Source organism: Ctenocephalides felis, unplaced genomic scaffold (assembly GCF_003426905.1).
Source record: "Ctenocephalides felis isolate EL2017-DRISC unplaced genomic scaffold, ASM342690v1 CF-g0.4_SCAFFOLD_03571, whole genome shotgun sequence".
In the NCBI taxonomy this organism is placed as follows: Eukaryota; Metazoa; Arthropoda; class Insecta; order Siphonaptera; family Pulicidae; genus Ctenocephalides; species Ctenocephalides felis.
Genome location: NW_020539725.1, coordinates 44,896,123 through 44,916,300, shown reverse-complemented (window position 1 = coordinate 44,916,300; position 20,178 = coordinate 44,896,123). Strand labels below are relative to the sequence as shown.

Genomic DNA, 20,178 nt, shown 5'->3' with positions numbered 1-20,178 from the left:
TTTTTCTTATTTTAATAATGGTTACAGGCGCACGCATAAATGTGTAATACGAATATTTTACGTCTAGAAGTCAATTTTAGAGAGATGCTACATTGCCCGCCATATTGGGGAAAATTATTACTCGGGCTTTATATGTATTTCTAGATATAATAATGTTACTTCAGAGGAAAATATGTGTAAATCATATTTATATTTTTTATTGTGAAAAGTGACATGAATTCCCGCCTTTGTGGTATACATTTTAATTTACAACATCCATTGTATGCAAGGACGGTTAAGCCAAGGTCTTTATTTTGTTGAAACATCGTATTTAGTGGCTAAATTCTAAGTTCGTTAGTTTAAAATGTGTAATTTTTACAAAATTGTCTCTAACTGTTCGTTTTTACATGTTTGAGCTTCGTGATGTTTTGGTTTTTGTATAAATGTCAACTTAGTACGGGTCGGAAGAATAGCTTCATCGCCTCCTACACCTCAAGTTACTTGTTCACACGGGAGGGGGGTGTGGCAATTTATCGGCTTTCATTTACTATAAAACTACAAAAAAGTATTTTTCTTCAGTATTTCTTCAATTTGTTTAATAACTTGTTTGTTTACATATATTTGTACACACAACCATAAAAATAAAGAATGTTTGAATAATGGGTTTTGTTGTATAATATTCTAAGACACATTAAATTTTAATTGTGAAATTACTTAACAAATGCTATCTGAGTAAGAATTTGAAGATGTATAAAGGTCTAGATATGTATTTTAAAAATCATGTTATTGAAATATATTTACCTATTTAATGTTGAAAAATAATGTTATATTATTTTAATTGTCAACAAATAATTGACAAACCATCGCATTATCGAATTGAACCTCATAACTTAGAATCAATCCTAATTTTTTTTATTTGGTAGAAATCAATTTAAATATTTTTCTGCAAAGAAATTCCTGACCATTTTATTGTATTATTACTTGCAAATTCATCTTCGCTTTGCACGATTAATTGCTTACACAAAAAATTTTAATAGATCTAGCATAAATTTAGTAGAGAAATTACAGTTGTATGGTGCATCTTTGACATATACGTTGAAAATCAGAAATACACACACACACACATATATATATATATATATATAATATATATATATAATCTTCGTAAATATTGAAACAGTGAGCAAAACTACTATCTTACTTATTACTGATAAATCTATGTTTGAGAAGGATAGATTATAACTTTGAGTCATGTGGTGCTCTGTAAGCTTATATTTTGTATGTTTATATTAATGTTTTTATCTGTTGGAAAAGTATTTCTTTTAATTTAAAAACAATTTAGGTATTTAATGCGTTATGGAATGATGTCAATGTAAACAATCTAAAGATAAGATTTTAAAATAGTTTCATCCTACCTTATTTGTGAGATTAATTCCATCATACTTTTCCACACCTGTGTATTATTGATGATAAATAAATCCACAATTTTTTTTTCTACAAATGTTTTAACATACATTTCAATATATATCGTCATTTCTCTAAGACATTATTGCTAAATGTTCAAAGTTCTGTCACAAAATAGAAAATAGCATACTATTGCTAAAACCTGACCAGATAGTTTTCTATTTTGTGACAGTACTTTGAACTTATTCTTTTTTTTTGTTATTAAAATTAAATATATTTTTTTACATTTTTTATAGTAAATTCATTCTCTTTAGATAAAGAATTTCTTAAAGATATCTATTTGGTTTATCAATTTATTGCAATAACTAAAAAAGCCTATTCAGCTTCTTTCGTGTACCCGTATTAATGTATGAAAGTCGATTATGAATTTGGAATTAGGCATAAGCAATTGTTGAAATATTTTGAGCTATATTATATTGTAATATCAAATCTGGCAATTTAAATATAAAGTTATATATTGGAGATCATGTGCATTCTCACACGTATGAACTGATATTAATAATCATGCACAATTATTTTAAATTGTTATTATACAACTAATGTGATAATATTTAAATTGTTGATATAACCATGTGAAAACTATATAATGCTTTGTTTATATCAACAGGCCAATTATTGGGTCCGTATATCTTAACGCAAAGTACTGCTGACAACGAATAGTTGTTGTAGTGCAATGGCGTTACTTTTGGTTACGAGCTGACTGAATCGATAGTCTCATACTTGATTTAGCTACAGGTAAGAATTTTTTTTATTAAGTAAACAGAATAGTACAAATTATTTGACTTACAAGTATGAAAATATGGTTAAAATAATTGGAAAAACTTTACATAGTTAAATGCGTATTAACAAACATGTGCATTTTTTATAATAATATTATTATACTAATTAACTTTTACTTCCATCCTTATTTTCCGAATTACTGTCATTAAAAAGAAATATAATCGGTTAAATTATATTTGATTATATTAGTTGTATATTGTTGATTGTATATTTAATTATATAATCAATCAATTAGAAACAAAGTAAAATAATATCTGTGCTATACACAGATATATGTCCTGAGAATACCAATTGATTGTTAATGATTAATTGAATTGTATTTGTTATTGAGCATAAAAAGAACTTTTTACATGCAATGCTACATGGATTACATTATTGAGTCTGTTTCACTTTTTTTTTAAATTTCAATATTTTTATACATCTAAATATTATATAGTTTGATATTTGCCTGCATAGACTATAAGTATTATTGCATTTATAGGTATTCGAAAGTGTTTTGGAATGATTACAAAAAAATTATAATGCTAGTAAATGCCAATTGAATGGGCTATAGATGAAAACAATTGAGGGATTTTTAGGGAAGGAAATAAATATTTAATCAGGTTTTATTGTTATATATTTCAATATTCTTCTTAATTTTTTTCATTAAAATATATGTCAAAATGTGCCGGGTACAGGCATTTTGCCGGTACTATGTATATACGTCGTAGTAGAAATAAAAATATGAATGATTTTTTAAAATAGGCTTACCAAAAATATTTTGAATTAATAGGATTATGAAAAATTATTCTTATAGCATTTTGAAAAAATGCCATTTGGCAGGAAAGATGCAGGTCAATTTCCATCTGAAACAAAAAATCAAAACAAATATATATTTACAATAGTATAGATTCTAGTTGAACCTAAAAAATCCAGAAAAAATGAAAAAAAAATCCAATTTTTCACAACTTGAATAAAAAATCATGTTTTTTGATACAAAAGTTCACTGTAGATTGTTTAAAAAGTGGGTTAATTATAACTTTTTTCTTTTATAAGTTTTTTTTAGGTTCAACTAGAATAGAATTTAATCCTGAATACAAAGAATTTTATCTCGTTTCGATAGGACGTTTAGTTTTTTTCCTATCTTTCCCGCCAATTAGGAAGAATTGAAAAAATTCAAAACCGAGAAATCGCGCGTCGAAGTTTTCGTTCCGCTTATATACATGCTTGATGCTCACCATTTCTTCTGTAATTCCAAAAATAATATGAATTTGTTTCTGAAAATTTAGGAATATATTCTTGGCTAGTTTTGGAAGACAATTTTACCAAAAAAAATCGCTTTTTTAAGCCTCTAAAGAGCAGGCTACTACCACCCCCCCCCCCTATAATATTCATTATAATTGCACAAACTCGATTCAATAAAATGAAAATACGGCCTTAGGCTGTATTTCAAATCATCAATTTTATTTTCTCTGCATTTTGTCAAATATAATGCTATTTCGCTTTATCTATTATAAAAATGCATTTTGTTTGGTCTACCTATTTCTAAAAACACCTTATCTTCATCTTTCTATCCAAAAGATTTAGATTTTTTTTATAATTTGCATATTTTCATAGTACCATGATAGTAGAAATAAATTTATAAATGATTTTTCAAAATAGGCTTACAAAAAGTATTTTGAATTAATAGAATTATGAAAAATTATTGCTTAACATTTTTATAGCATTTTTGAAAAGGGTCATTCGGATTATTGTTTGATCAATTATGTTCCACAGCCAAGAAAAATTTATCATGTAATAAAATGTTTATTGTTAGTACTATATTTATCCAGTTAACTGTGGCGCACTCATCGAACGATGCGCACAGTATTGAAAGAGAATCGAGGTAAAATATTGTTTTTGAGATAAAATGCGACTTACAACTATTTATTTATACCGACATGGCCTCAAAATAATAGGCTGTCAAATATCTCCCTTCCGCTTTTTTGCTCTTGGTTTATAATACAAAAAGGCGGAAGGGAGATATTTGACAACCTATTATTCTAGATACATATCTTGAATGTCGAGGATACATTTTTTTTCTTTCTAAAAATTGTAATCTAAATTGCAAATCGTTAAAGATTTATACACATGACGAATATACTCGTCAATACAAAAGATTTTGCCACTTCACTATGACGAGTCTATTCGTCAATCATAGTTTACTGTGCGAAGAAATTATAATACATTATATACAAAATAATTAATTACAAACTGTTGGAAAAATGACACTCAATAGCTTTGTTAAACCCTTGGATTCTGATCGTTTAGCTTTATTTGTTTGTTTTTTTTTTACAAATAATTATACAATGAGTTAAGGGGGTTGTTCGATTTTTATTTATTTTTTTTCGATTTGGAGATTTTTTGATATTATGAAAGCTAAAAACCTTAGAATTATTAAAAAAAATCATCTCAATATCTATTTTTTTGACGAAGTTATAGATATATATATATATCTATATGTATGATCCTCTGAAACCGTTTTTTTCATCGCTCCGCGAGCTATTGTATGCCAGCTGCTCTCTTTTTCATTATGATACCTCATGCACATGACCTTTTTAATGATGTCCATCTTTGAACACCATGGTGTATTTAGTACATTAAATTCAATGGTGTATTTTGTACATTATATTAAAAACATTAAATACGTTTTTCGCAAAATGACTTATTTCAATGCGGTGCCCCAATTAAAAAAAAAACTACAAGTCGGATCGACTTGCATTTTTTTTTTTAATTTGTTCACCACTGCAATACCTAGTCCCCCTACCTCAAACAACTTGATAACATGACGCAAAAAACTTTTGCGAAGCTTTTCGCCCCAATAACAAGGCCTTTCTTAACACTTTTTTTTAAAAATAGCTGCCATTTTTTCCTTCTTGCTTTATTTCTTTCATTTTGGTAGGGAGACTGGATTCAAACTTCTTCTTCAACGTAGTTTCTTTTTTTTTTTGTTTCGGGCGATGCGCAACGGATTTATCTGTGGCACCGCAAAAGAGATCGATTTTGCAAGGCCGACTTTGGCGCCCCCTGGTTAAAAAATGACGGCGAAAATAAAAAAGAAGATAATTTCGTAATATTCTATGATTTTGTAATTTTTGTTTAAAAAAAACCGCATGTCTCTATGATAATACATTTAAATTAAATTTAAATTAAATACATATCGAGAAAAATAAAAACAAATACATTGCATTTTTTGTAAAAAAAAAGAACAACCCCCTTAAATCTAGTTCAAGAGCTGACTGTGTAATGTCTGCGCGTACCAACTCTAGTTTTACGCGTAACGTATTATTAATATCGTAGTGTTAGATACATTTCACCATTTCACCTATTTGTGCATCATGTCTCTTTCTTTGTAATTCTGTCCTATGTTACGCTCTTGCTTTTCAAATGAACAGCGATTGTAAATCTGTGGAATAATGTTTATAGATATATATTTGAATTTTAGTAAATTTGTGTTTAATATTTTAGCATGTACCCAATCATCTTATTCGTTGCTATTATTATTCCGAAATTTAACTTCTAGAGTGTGAACTATATTTTCGCATGCATGAAATGAAAGTTTCCACTATATTTTTACGGTGACAGAAGTAGGCGATTCAAGAGATACGGGAATTTACCAAGCTTTTTATCCAATATTATAAAATAAAATATTCAAAATATATTATGCTTTTATCTAACTCATGTTTATTATCAAAATCAATTTTAATATCGAATTAAATTGAATAAATTATCGTACCATTTTGCATTGTTGTTTTATTTTAGTACATTTATCATAATTATTTTAAGTTAATGTTTAACAAGAATATATTTTATGTGGCATGTTTAATGCATTAATGTAATTAGTTCATAATATTAAATTTAATTTAATATACTGCGAATATTTCTAACAATCAAATTTCATGAAAATTTATTTTCCGAAAACTTGACCAAATATGTTGATTTTATATATTTTTCAAAATTTTCAAAGATTTATTTTATTTTATTGTTAATTAAAATAATTATTAATTTTATACTTTTTGTATAATAATCGTAACATGTAGAAAAAAACGATTGAAGCAGCTGTTTGTTCAACCATTAAATTAGAAGTTTTAAAATGCAATTTAAGTTTCGATTTAAAATAATGTTCAGGAACATTCGGTGCAAATTACTTACTAAAATGCATGTTTTTTTTATTAATTATTGACATTGTATTGTGGTACATTGGCCATTTTCTAATTATGACACCTACGTTATATAATATATTTTAAATATTTATTTTATTATTTTTAATGACTGCAAGGCTTTGCTAATTGTTTTCTAAATGCATTCGATTATCATAATCAGCGCAAACAAAATTTATGCAAGTATCAAAGTGGCATCGGTTGATCAACTCAAATCAAGTTAACATGACGGGGAAAAAATATTTTTGAATATATGGAGATACAATTTCCAAAAATATTATGCGAGATACAACTTGAAATAATTAACTTCAAAAGTTGATTATTTTTGAAAATTCCATGGGTATTGAATAATTTAAGTAATTTCGAATAATGATATAAAATATTTCAACATTTGGTAGGTATCTTAGTAGTCGTTATAATCAACTAACAAAATAACGCTTGATATTGATTATACGTTATACGTAAATTCCAATTTCGTGATTTTGTAAAAATGTCTCAACTCTTTCTTGAAGACGGTAGCGTTAGACTAAATTACGAAAGAATTATGCAAACAGTGGATAATAGTACCGAAAATATGTTTGTAAGTATAAAAACACCGAGTGATCACTCTTTGATGTGTTCGAAAATATTATGTTCTATTTATCAGAAAAAAAAACATTCTTGAGAAGACAATAATCGTACGTCAGCAATTTAATATTTGCGGGCGTTGGAAAATATTTTTTTTGCTTGATAGGTTCTTAATATTTAGCACAACATTGTTGCATAACTACATATATGTTGCTGTTAATTACACATTTAAAAATTTGTGATTTTGCTTATTCCAGCAATATAAACAATTCGAAATATTTAGTAACACCAATTGCAATTATCACTAGCCCAATTTGAAATGAGCAGCATTTCACTATCTATAATGAGTACTAAATACAAATACGAAGTTTTATTATATTTTCATATTTTTACATCTATATGAAAATAATAGCCTTTACTTCATTGTTTTAAACTTTTTTTTATTGAACTTAAATTAACACATTTTTAAAATATGGTACTAACTTTGAAAGTTATATGATTTCATAATTGTGACCCGACTTTTAGCCAGTGCTTTGTATCTTGATTTTTATTAAATATAAATCTCAATATTGTTATTAAAGTGAAACTTAAGTCATTTACCATCGAAGCGACTTTCATAATGTACTTATATGATGTAAATTGATGGAAATGTGTAAATCGGTCTACATAATGAAAATGACATTATTGATACATTTATATACTGACTTTTTTACGATACTTAACTGCGGCACGAGAAATTTAACAGTAGCACGAGCGCGAAAGTGCCCCAATTATCTGGACAAAAATGAGTACGTTTTTTTTATTCAGAGATGTAAATTATGAGTTCTTAAGATTTTTAAATTGATGAAGAACGCTCCTACAATATCAATTAATAATTAAAGATAAATATTTTGTTAAAATGAATAAAATATATAATAATCCTTATATAATTAATCACGGCGAAAGATGTGTATATTAATTTTGTTCAGACTTGAAGAAACTAAATGCGTCAAGTCCTTGTAGTAAGTTCACCTCGGAATTCGAGATAATCAGCTGTAAGTCTGTAAATACTTGTATATTGACACTAAAAAGTTGTCTCAAAACCTACATATGGTAGAGTGTACCTACCATATGTAGATTTTGAGACAACTTTTTAGTGTCAATTCGCAAATATTTACTGACTTACAGCTGGGTATCTCGAGTTCCGAGATTCTTACTTCATTTGAGCTTAAATGACTGGACTATGTAAACATCTATAAGATAGACAGCCACAATAGTTGCCTAATAATAAGATGGCATTGGTAATTGAATTTTGATAAGCTTTGGGAACTGATAACCCATTATAATATTCATTAATAACTGTCGATGAAGGATCAATCCTGAAAATTAAATCTATTATTTTTTAATAAAAAAATCTTATATAAATCAATTTCCATTACTTCAGGATTGAGTTTTTTTAAAAAAAGAATTTTGAAATATTTTATTTGTTTGTTATATCATTTTTATATAATTCTTGTTCTCATTTTTACAGCCCGTACTTCAAGAAGTAACCAACATCAAACAACATAATCTTCAAACAACAAAAACTCAAATCGTCGAGGATATCGCGGTGAACCAAGTATCTCCTTTAGATCTTTCATTTCCTAGTCTATCGCCCCACATCAGCAATAACACCGCACAAACTAAAGTCGATTTGGATTCGGCACTATTATTACCGATAGATTCTTCTTCACCGTTACCCCAATTCAATTCGATATCTGCCGTCATGGAAAACAAGGATGGCGGTGCGGCGGCACCAAATCGTGCTTCCTCCGACACAACCGGCACAAACACTTTAGAACCTGTCAATGGTGAGGACTTTTAGTAAATAATAATAATAGTTGTAACAGAAACTTATAAAACTTATTTAATTCAAATTCTGATGTCTTTATCATTATTACTTGGACATAAAACATTTTTATCCATTACTAGTGAGTAAACCACTACTTTTCATTCAAATATTTATTATATTTGGATATAGACATTTAAAAATATAATATTTAAGTATTAAAATTCCGATGAAAATTTAAAATAAGGCTTAATTTTTACACATAAATTAGTTTTTCTATGCATTCTAATTAAATTATTTTGTTCCTTAAGGTATTGTTCAACCTCCAGTTTTGCCACCTCCTGACAGACCCGGCCGTGTCACCAATCAATTACAATATCTTCAAAAAACGGTTTTAAAAGCTGTATGGAAACACGGATTTGCTTGGCCGTTTCGACAACCTGTCGATGCGGCCGAATTAAATTTGCCTGTAAGTTCAAAGTATCAGAATAATGCTTAATTAGAATAAAATATTTGTTGTTTAATATAATATTGATCACGTTTTTAACAATCATACCAAAAATCTGATATGATTGATAAAAATATTGATTAAACCTTGAAGATCTTCATGTAACTGTAATCAAAGTATCTAAACTGTGTCAACTGCTCATTATTGCATTTTTAAAACACTTCGATTTTTGTTTAAGGCAATAATTGTTCTGGTATTAGTTCTACAAAAACTTTTAACATAGAAATTATAATTATTGACATTTGATCTTGTTTCTTTTAAGGATTACCATAAAATTATCAAACAACCTATGGATTTGGGAACAATAAAGAAACGATTAGAGCACAACTATTACTGGTCAGGAAAAGAATGTATACAAGATTTCAATACAATGTTTACAAACTGCTATGTATATAATAAACCTGGTGAAGACGTAGTTGTTATGGCTCAGACATTGGAAAAATTATTTTTGACTAAGGTAACTGAAATCAAAACTTGGTGTAAATGGCATCTTGCTTTAAGAGATGCCTGAACTTCCTGATACGTATAAATAATAAATGATATTGTATATTAATGTGCCCTCGTAAGCACTCAGCTATTCAATTACATGAACACACACTTTGAACACACGTGCTGTATTTTCATTCATTTGAACCTCAATGAATTTTTATAAAAAAAATTTAATCAAAATGGTCAAAACATTTTTCACATTGATATGCCAAGAAACGGCCTGGACTATGTAAAAATAAAAACTAATCAGTATGATTTTCAACACATACATACACACCCTATTTGTAAAACATTAATTGGCTCTATTTTAAATCGTTAGAATTTCAAATTAAAATTATATTCAAAACTAGAAAAATTTCTTATATAATTAAATTGTTATTAGGTTGCTGTAATGCCTAAGGATGAAATTGAAGTAGACGCACCTACACAAAAAGGAGCAAAGAAAAAGAAACCTAGATCCTTAGCTCCTCCAGGAACTCTGGTTGGTAGTGTCAGAGGAAGACCGTCCTCATCTCTTGGCTCAACAGTATCATCTAGTGTACCGAATGCCATTCCTATTCCAGCAATACCTGCTATAGGTAGATATTTTATCTTCAAATTTAATTAGTTTGAATATTATTTTAAAATATAATGTCATTCAATTGCCATAATTTTGATTGCACATGATGTTTTTATTGCATATGTGATCATTTATTTTATCAATAGGTACTGGTGCACCTCACTCAGTACCTGGCAGCACAAATACGACAACAACCGCAATACCTGCATCAAATTCTATAGCGCATAATTCTGTATCATCCGTCTCTGCTCAAGGTTAGTTCTTAGTTAATTTCATAGTAGCTGTAATAGTTAGTTTTTCTCTAGGCATTAGTATGCATTTTTTTATCTCAAAAGAAAATTTGTGAGAACACTCTCTTTATTCAATTTACAGTTTCACTAATGTGAGAATTGATTTGAGTAAGTTTTTTTTATGAATGTGCATTTAATTTCGGTGACAATTCTTTCTGTCTTATATTTTATATAATCTTCACATTATATTTTTAGAATTTTTTAGTTAGATACATAATATGAAATATATATTAATAATTATAGAATATAAAAACATATTTCACTTGTTTTTCATATGTTGTCTCAGTATGTTAAAAACAAAATCATCAATAAGCTAATATATATCATTATTCAAGAATTATTTTATTGTATGTCTAATGAAATACAATCATGATTAGTAACAATGTTTTGGAAATATGTTCGGTGTTAGGCAAGTACTATTCTTAAATATTATAAAATAATACTTATTTTTATATATATCATAAATTCTAATATCTTCAAATTTTTTATCAAAATGTCAAATTCATTTGAGTATCTTAAATTTAGATGATTGTTTATTAATTTTTTCTTGCATCTATCACTATTTTTAATAATCTTTTAATTACATAATAGTAAATGAACTCATTAAAATAACACATTGTTTGATCTTAGTATAAGGAGACTATTATATGAAGTAAGTTTTTATGTTACAAATTTTTATTTTTAGGGGTTTCACCGTTAACAGATCCTTTAAGTTTTCATGTTCCATCCCAGCCTTTAAATAACCCATTGGCAGACGTAGTAGCGTCTCCAGTTTTACCACCTCAAGCACCTGCCAAAGTTAAGAAAGGCGTCAAAAGAAAAGCAGATACAACAACTCCAACCGCAACAGCTTATGATGCTCATTACGCAAGTCCCATGGAATCTAAAAGCGCCAAAATATCCACTAGGCGGGAAAGTGGTCGGCAAATTAAAAAGGTTGATATATGATATAGTTTATATTTGATTTACATTACATTGTTGTTTCACATTGCATTGATTTGTTTTCTAAAATAATGAGTATATAAATAATGTTAACCTAAATTGTTTTTTTTTAGCCATCACGACCGGAGCAGGATGGTTTGGTACCATTTCATCAAGCTACTGTGATGCCAATCATGTCTGCTAGTCAACAAGCAGTCCTAGGTCAACAAAAAATGAAGGAAAAATTATCTGATTCTCTCAAGTCTTGCAATGAAATTTTGAAAGAACTGTTCTCTAAAAAACATTCGGTATGTCTAAAATAGGGTTACCTCATTTACATAGGATAAAGTATGACTTTTCAGTAATGTTTTATTTTATAATTTATAAGGTTGTCAAAGAACATTACTTTTAATCTAAAGACTTGTTAATTGAAATAATATTCTGAATAGGTTCCTTCACTAAATTTATACAAATATTGCTCAATATAAATCTAAAATTTACAGAGTTGTGCATGGCCTTTCTATAAGCCTGTGGATGCAGTCATGTTAGGTCTGCATGATTATCATACAATTATTACTAAGCCAATGGATCTAGGGACAGTAAAACAAAAAATGGATAATAGAGAATATAGAACAGCTGCTGATTTCGCTGCAGATGTTAGATTGATATTTACAAATTGTTATCGATACAATCCACCTGACCATGATGTAGTAACTATGGCAAAAAAATTGCAAGATATTTTTGAGAACAGGTATTTCTGAAGAAATCAGTTATCTTATTTATATTCATATTGGAACCTGCTTTTGAAATCTATATGACTATGACAATAAAAAAGAATATGTATATATAAAAAGAAAATAGAAAAGAAGTATTTTAGCTGAGGAAAATAGAAGAAAAAAGTTTTAACCGAGAAAAAGTAGATTTTTTTTTACAAAATGCTTTATTATTTTATATGTTAAGTCTTGATTGATGATCATTCATTTATTTTTTATTTATTTATTTCAATATTTATTTCCCCAAATGGAATGGTCATGATATATTTTAGTTGTATTATATATTGTTCTATAAATTAAATTAATATAATTTTTTTTTTAGATTCTCTAAAATTCCTGACGAGCCACTTGGTCATATGGGCCTAACTGGCATGGATAAAGATTCATCGGGTAGTAGTTCTGGTAGTGATAGTGAAAGCTCAAGTGATAGTGATGATACAGAAGAAGAGAGGAATTCTAAATTAAAGGTGATACAAACTATATTCTAGTTTCTATAGACAAATTCTGTTTTATTTTGTTTAAAATTTCTCATAAATTATATTAGTATTATTACATTAGTATATACATAATACACCTAACTTTTTATATTTGTGCCATGTAATTTTTCATACTGTATATTAGTTTTTTTTTTTTTGTCAAGTCTATATGTGCATATGCAATATCAACATTATGCATTTTTGGCAGATCTGTATACTTTTTTTGCTTTTATTTCAGAGATCAATAGCCATAATTAATAATTAATAGAGATTAAATTTTATTTGTAATCAATCTTAATTTATCAATCTCAATTAATATTTATTTTTGCAAATTTTAGCATATTTCTTTGATCATTTATCTTTATATTGTCAAATATTATATTTGTGCTAAACAAGTCTCAGTAAACAAGATAAATAAATGAGATATTTCATTCAATTGAAGGTGCTGGAACAAGAACTGTTGGCAATGCAGGAGAAAATGAGAAAGTTGGTTGAGGCATCAGGTTCCAAAAAGAAGTCCAAGAAAAAAATGAAAGACAAAAAGAAACCTGGTGCTATACCAAATGTTAGTGCAACTGGAAAATCCATGGCCATGGCCCAATCTCATTTGTCGAAACAAAATTCGGTCACAGATAGTATAGGTAAATAATTTTATAATATTAACATGTAATTGTTTGATTTTTAAATTTATTTGATTTTAGAATTATCTTTATTTTATCATTCAAGAATTTTCTTCTCATTATTTTTTGAAGTCTTAAAGATTAATCATTAAGAAAGCTATCATAACTAAAAATAATTTTAGGAAGTTTTTTTTTCTCTAGTTATATGCTGATAGCAATTTTGAATTATGTGGTTAATTAATTTTTTACAAACTTTCTTGCTTTTGTAGAATCCTTTTATGTAATTATTTTAATAGCATGTTGTCATTCATTTAATTTAACATAATATATATAATCACTACATGTATTCATTTATGCGTAATCTCGTAATCAAAATATATTGTAATATGGTTTTAAAAATGCAATAGTGGATCAAAATGTGTGCTGAGCTATTTATTTGGTTGTCCTAATAATATTCAAATGGGCCAGAACAGTAATTTTAAAATCATTAAATTAATAGTTTAAAATCGGGTGATTTGTTTGCAGGGGCTAGTATAGCAAATGTGGCGATGGGTGCAGGAGATGTGAAGATTCCCGGTGATATACACGGGCATTCAACCATTCATCATAATCAGAAATCTGCACTGCATCACACGGCAGCTACCACTAGCTCCACGCCAATCGCAAAAGGGCCTAAAGGACCCAAAGGTGCTAATTATTCTCATTCCCATTAATTACCACTATTGCATTTTTAGTTCTATATTATCCTACCTCTAAATCAAAATGCATTTCATGTTGTGCTTGATGCTTCATATTATTTTATATAATTATTTTGGTTTTACATGTTCTCATAACCATAAACCATTGTTGTAATGCTTGAAAATGTTTTTCATTTTGATTTGCTTTTTCCTCAACTTTTTTATCCTCATTTCTGTTTTGCTTGTACAACATTATCACTAAGTATCTTTTTTATATATTCTTTTTACATGGGTTGATGACGGTGTAATGACAGTTTATTAATTCTAGTATGAAGATTTGTTAATTATCAATATGTGCAGTAAATATTTATATGGATGATTTTTCAGCTGGCACGCGCGGCCCTAAGGCTGGTGCAACAGGTGGCGCCGCGGGTAAGAGGCCGAAGGCAAGCAGCGGTCGTCCCGCAGGCAGTGGAGCGAATGCAGCCAATAAAAAGAAGGGTATGGCTGCACAAGCACCATTGGACTTTGAATCGGAAGAAGAAGATACGGCCAAACCAATGTCTTACGACGAGAAACGACAATTGTCATTGGATATTAATAAATTGCCAGGTTTGATTATTATATTATTCTTCACATTAAAGTATTTTAAATACATAATTTATTTCCATCAATTTATTTCTGAAACCTAAAGAATTAGGTTTGTTAGTCTTTTGTTTATTATATTGTCTTCAAAATAAAAAAAACTGTAGTATAACTGTTAACCAACTTTAATTTATGTTTAATTTTATTTTTTTATTCCTCTAATAGGTGTTTGTGAATCTTTGATAGAGATAAGTTAAAAATTATCTATCATCTTAAGAAATTTACTAAAAAAATAAATATTATTTGTTTTTGCAGGGGACAAGTTAGGAAGAGTGGTACACATCATTCAATCACGTGAGCCAAGCCTTAGAGATTCAAATCCTGATGAAATAGAAATAGATTTTGAGACCTTGAAGCCTTCGACGCTTCGAGAGTTGGAGAGCTATGTCGCTTCATGTCTACGTAAAAGAGCCGTAAGCCTTACTGTAAGTTCCGTTAACTGTACGCCTGGTCAAAACAACGATTGCACTGTGAACCAGTAGTGTGTATTACTTCACACTAGTGTTAACACATTATCTTTGAAAGCACTTACATAATATCATAAATAATTTTGAAACTTGCTCCATAAATTAAAAATGTCTATCAAAGCGGTTTGAAAGTTAGAGGACTATGAGTGTGTGATCAGAGATTATTTCCAAAAATATGAAAAGTCAACGGGTTTTTCAAATATTAATTACAAATTGAATATATTACATGAAATGCTATATTTTCATCTTGAAATTGATGCTTGTTGAGCTTGATGAGATCACTAAAATCTAAGCATGCTTCAATACATTAAAATCGCGCGAGCTAAGAAAACAAGTTTAATAATTTGTGCGTATTTTCTCATTTTTATGAGAAAATGTTGTATATATAAAACAATATATACAAGAAATTTTGTTAATTTAAAAGCGTTAAGATCATCATTTAACATTATAGTGTTAATAGATTTGTCCCAGCAAAAGTATCTTATAAAAGTATACTCCATGTACTTTTATTCCTAAATTATAAAATATGAAATAATTTTAAAATATTTTGAGAATATAATTAGTATAACTCTCAAGTATTCTGTTGTTGCACACAGAAAAGGTAAAATAAATATTTAATGTTAAAAGCTATTCCAATTCATGTATTTAAATTATTTTTTTCGTTATGATAGAGATCAATATATATTTGCTTTAAATTTTTTAGCATAATGACATTAAAGCAAAACACACTCTAGCATTTCTAACTTTCATCATTGTTATAGATCTGATTGCCGGCATATATATATATATATATATATATATATATATATATATATATATATATATATATATATATATATTATTTTAAAAGATTCACATTTTTATATATTCTAAATGCTTTTTATATATAAATTTAATACTTTATCATAAATTTATAAACGTAATTCATTATATTTTTAAATTTATTTTTGCTCTACTTAATTTTATTATTAATTAAATTAAACTTAGTTTTATAGATCTATAAAACCAATTCTTAGCACTAAATTTATTAGTCATTAATTTATTGTTTATATGCAGTCAATTAGATATTATGATTCGTTTAATTTTGCTTTATTCATTCATTATTTTTTACGCGCTAATTTGTTTTATGGTCCAAATTGTAATAATAATCATTTTGTTTATATTAACATTTTTAAAATTTGTGAATAACTATCCGAACTAGTAATATTAACAAACCTTTAATTTAAAAAGATCTATCGCAACATTTAAATTAGTTCGAAAACATGTGTTTACTTAGTGTGATCGTGACCGAGCGTAGGTCATTGGAACTAATCACTATACTAAGCATGGTAGTTATATTTGGTGTGGTATATTTGTGATATTTATATATATATATATATATATATATATATATATATATATATATATTAACTGATATAGGTTTACAGAAGTTATGCAGTATTTTTTTTATTTCTTATTGATTCTTTTTGATATTATTTTGTTGACTATTTTATCTAGTATTTACAATCTTTCTCAATTTATTTTTATTAGATTTTTATTTAGGATGGTTGATTTTGTTGTTACTTGAATGTGTTTGTCCCATTATTTGAACTTAAAGCGGGTCTCAATTGAGAAGAGGAGATAATGTCGGAGCACATGTATCACTTAAAATTTACTTTTAGTCATATCTTAAGAATCTGATCTAATACATGAGTTAATTCTGTCAAGCGTGCGGAATTGAACCGCTAGTGCTACGTCAAATGTTTTAAAACTTGTGCTTTCAGCATAAATATGCTTTTGCAAAAGCTTTCCAACATGTGTTTGTCAGAATTCTCATAGGTGTTGGATTTTTAGTTAAGATGAGAGGCATTATCATATGGCTTGAGGTAACAATCGTTTAATTTCATTATATGATGTATTGTCGAAATGTCTAGGAAAACGTATAAAGGTAATAATAAATTCAACTTTAGTCTGTTTAAAATACTCTAGCAACATTCAATATCTGAGTTAATTCATCAATTGTTTAATCTTGTTAATTTAGGTAACTATTGAAATAATCATTTCTGGACATATCAAATCCTGTGATAATAACTAGTCTTTAATTGTTTTTAGGTGATTGGGAACATGTATACTTTTATATGATTTTTACTAAATTCGTCTGTCTCATTTCAGAAGTTAATAATTACAGTTATCCTATTTTGGATTATTTTATCATACAATTGCATTTATATTTTATTATAAAGATAAAACACAAACAAAATGACGTTGTTTTACGTGAGGCAGTTACACTCTAGAAGCAAAATCATTTATTAAATAAGATTTTAATTACCCTGAGACTCAAAAATTTCCAATAAGATGAAAAATGACTGAATCTACTAGTGTATAATCTTAGCATTAAAATTGTAATATTATTTCTCTAGTTATTAAATATTCTTTTAAAGCAAATTACTACTATAAATTAATATATTTTATAATGTAATATACTTATTATAAATACGTAGAATTTATTAAATAAAGATTTAAATATGAAAATTATTAACGTTTTTGTTATCCTTACACTTGATGGTAAAGGTAACCAATTGAATAATCCTTACGAATTAATTAACATCACATCCAAATTATCTACATTAATATTTATCCATTTAAAACAGACTTGAACCAGAAGCCATATGATCTTTCCTTCTTTTTTTATACAATCAATTCAATTTAGTTTTTTCTCCATATTTTGTTTGATATTTCTCCTCTTCCCAATTTTAAATATAACTGCTTAAAATTCAGTAATATTATATAGCACTTTTCTAAAAACTATAACGGAATCTTTGAAAATAATCTTTCTATGGGGCGTTTAATTGGGGTTTTTTTGCGTTTTGATAACTAACTCAGGCAGATGTATATTGTAAGAGTAGACTTACATTATTGTAAAATATTTTTGAAACAATTTCAAACATCTTATGTAACCTAAATTCTATACTATTAAAAATTAAAGTTGTAAATATTGTCTATATTTCTTGGTTTTTTTCATTTGAGTTGGAACTAAATTCGTAAGCAACTTATCAAAATCCGATGAATGTACGAAATAACCCTCTATCTATGATTATAGAAAAAAACGTTCATGATTTTTTTTTTCTCGACTCGAATTAATATGCGACTGTTATTTTTTTTTCTTTGTTAAATATAATAATAGAATAATATCCGCGCGTGTTATTTTGTTAATAACATTTGCTGCTTTCCATAATTTCGTTTTCAAAAATTCAAAATATTTTTATTCTATGAATGAATGATTTCTATATTTTTATTATGTAAACAAATATTACGATTTTGGCATATGTTATATTGATTCGTATTGTTTGTCTTTATTTTGTATGAATCGAAAATGAGATCGAGCTTTACCATGTTATGCTAAATTAAAGATATCTTGCATAGTTAATGTTTTCATTTTTGCATGAAAACGTTGTTTCATAATCGTTATTGTGTTTAATCAGTTGTTTATTTAAACATAACTTGTTTAATAAGTTTATTCATTGACGCCTGATTGTTTATGGAATTGTGCGGTGCTACAACATTACATTAGTTCATCAATATTTTGCAATATATTTTCGAAGCATTTCGTAATTGATCTGAGTACATTTACGTCTACAATAAGTTAAGTTGCATGTGAAATTATTTTTTTGCTTTTCTTATTTATGGTTTTGTTAAGCTTTCTGAGTGATTGCTTATTACTTTTAAATTTATAATAATTGTTAGTAATTGTTTTCGTTTTTTTTTTCAGACAAGAAGGTGTCTGGAAAATCAAAAGATGAACAAATGGCTGAGAAAAAACAAGAGTTAGAAAAAAGACTTCAGGATGTAACTGGTCAACTTGGAACTGCCAAGAAACAAAACAAAAAAGGAAAAGGTGCTTATATTACATTTTATTTTCAAATTACATCGATACGTATTTGCTATAATGATCATATGTTGAGTCGCGGTAATAATATATCGATCATATACTAATCCAAGGGAATAATTTTTCATTCTAAAATCTGTTCTATTTTTATTATACAATTTTTTTTAGATATGAATTTATTCATGATTAAATGCAAATTTTCTTGACATTTTGTAGTGGTGCATTTTTAATTTTGCATCAACCTCTTTTCTCATTAACTGCTAATACATACAATATTTTTAACCCAACAGACGAAACCGGTAAAGCTGATGCCGTCCCCTCGGCTGCTGGACGACTGTCTTCAAGCAGTTCTTCATCGGACAGTTCAATGTCGTCCAGTTCATCAGATTCGAGTTCTTCAGACTCTTCCGATAGCGAAGCAGGTTAGCCACAACAACAATAATGCAAAACGCGATTCGTTCGAAACAAGGTCTTTAAAAAAAGTTATTTGTATGGCTACTACTACACTTTGTAGTAAAGAGCAAACGTATCACAAACTTTCTGATTGTTTGTGTATATATTTATGTGTATGTGTATATTTGGAAATATATACATGTTAATGAGTGTATAAATGTGTGATCTGTTCACCACTTCTTATTGACTGTTAATTGATATTTATAATGTATAAATAAATATATTAAGCTTTAGAACTTTCTTTTTTAGATTTAATTAGACAAAACTACTGTTTTGTGAACAATGAATAATTCATGTATACATACACATAAAGATGTGACTAATTTCGATTTTGTATATTCTCACAATGCATTGCAAAACCGTGATATGCTCATGCATGTGTCATCAACACATGGATTTTCTAAAGGGGATAGAAATAAATAACTGCAAACTTTTTCATACAGATCAAACAAGTGAAATGAAATATTATATTGTATTTCTTTCTCTTTTTCTTTCAAGCATTTTAATAGTATGATTTATTGCGTTTTTCTATACTTTATTTATTTAAATATGTACACTGTGACTGCAATATTAGATTTCTTGATCGTTCATTTTATATGTCAGTTTTTTAAGTGCTTCTAGAATCTGCTATAAGTGCATCATTAATGATTTTTTATAAAA

The 20,178-nt window shown here is 27.6% G+C and overlaps 2 protein-coding genes across 3 annotated transcripts in view; one reads left to right on the top strand and one right to left on the bottom strand.

Moving 5' to 3' along the window:
• Nucleotides 1-20,178, bottom strand: part of LOC113385461 (homeotic protein female sterile-like) — a 70,377-nt gene that overhangs the window by 44,838 nt on the left and 5,361 nt on the right. The gene's annotated exons all lie outside the window — the stretch shown is intronic.
• On the top strand, nt 264-19,581 carry LOC113385463 (homeotic protein female sterile-like). Its single transcript, XM_026623315.1, is given in 18 exon segments — nt 264-284; nt 2,051-2,178; nt 8,479-8,797; nt 9,087-9,244; nt 9,546-9,740; nt 10,155-10,350; nt 10,478-10,585; nt 11,307-11,557; nt 11,677-11,850; nt 12,046-12,293; nt 12,638-12,782; nt 13,234-13,432; nt 13,937-14,098; nt 14,476-14,700; nt 14,989-15,141; nt 15,144-15,158; nt 18,949-19,074; nt 19,356-19,581. Coding segments are annotated over 16 exon segments (2,577 nt in total). The 5' UTR covers nt 264-284; nt 2,051-2,178; nt 8,479-8,712; the 3' UTR covers nt 19,493-19,581.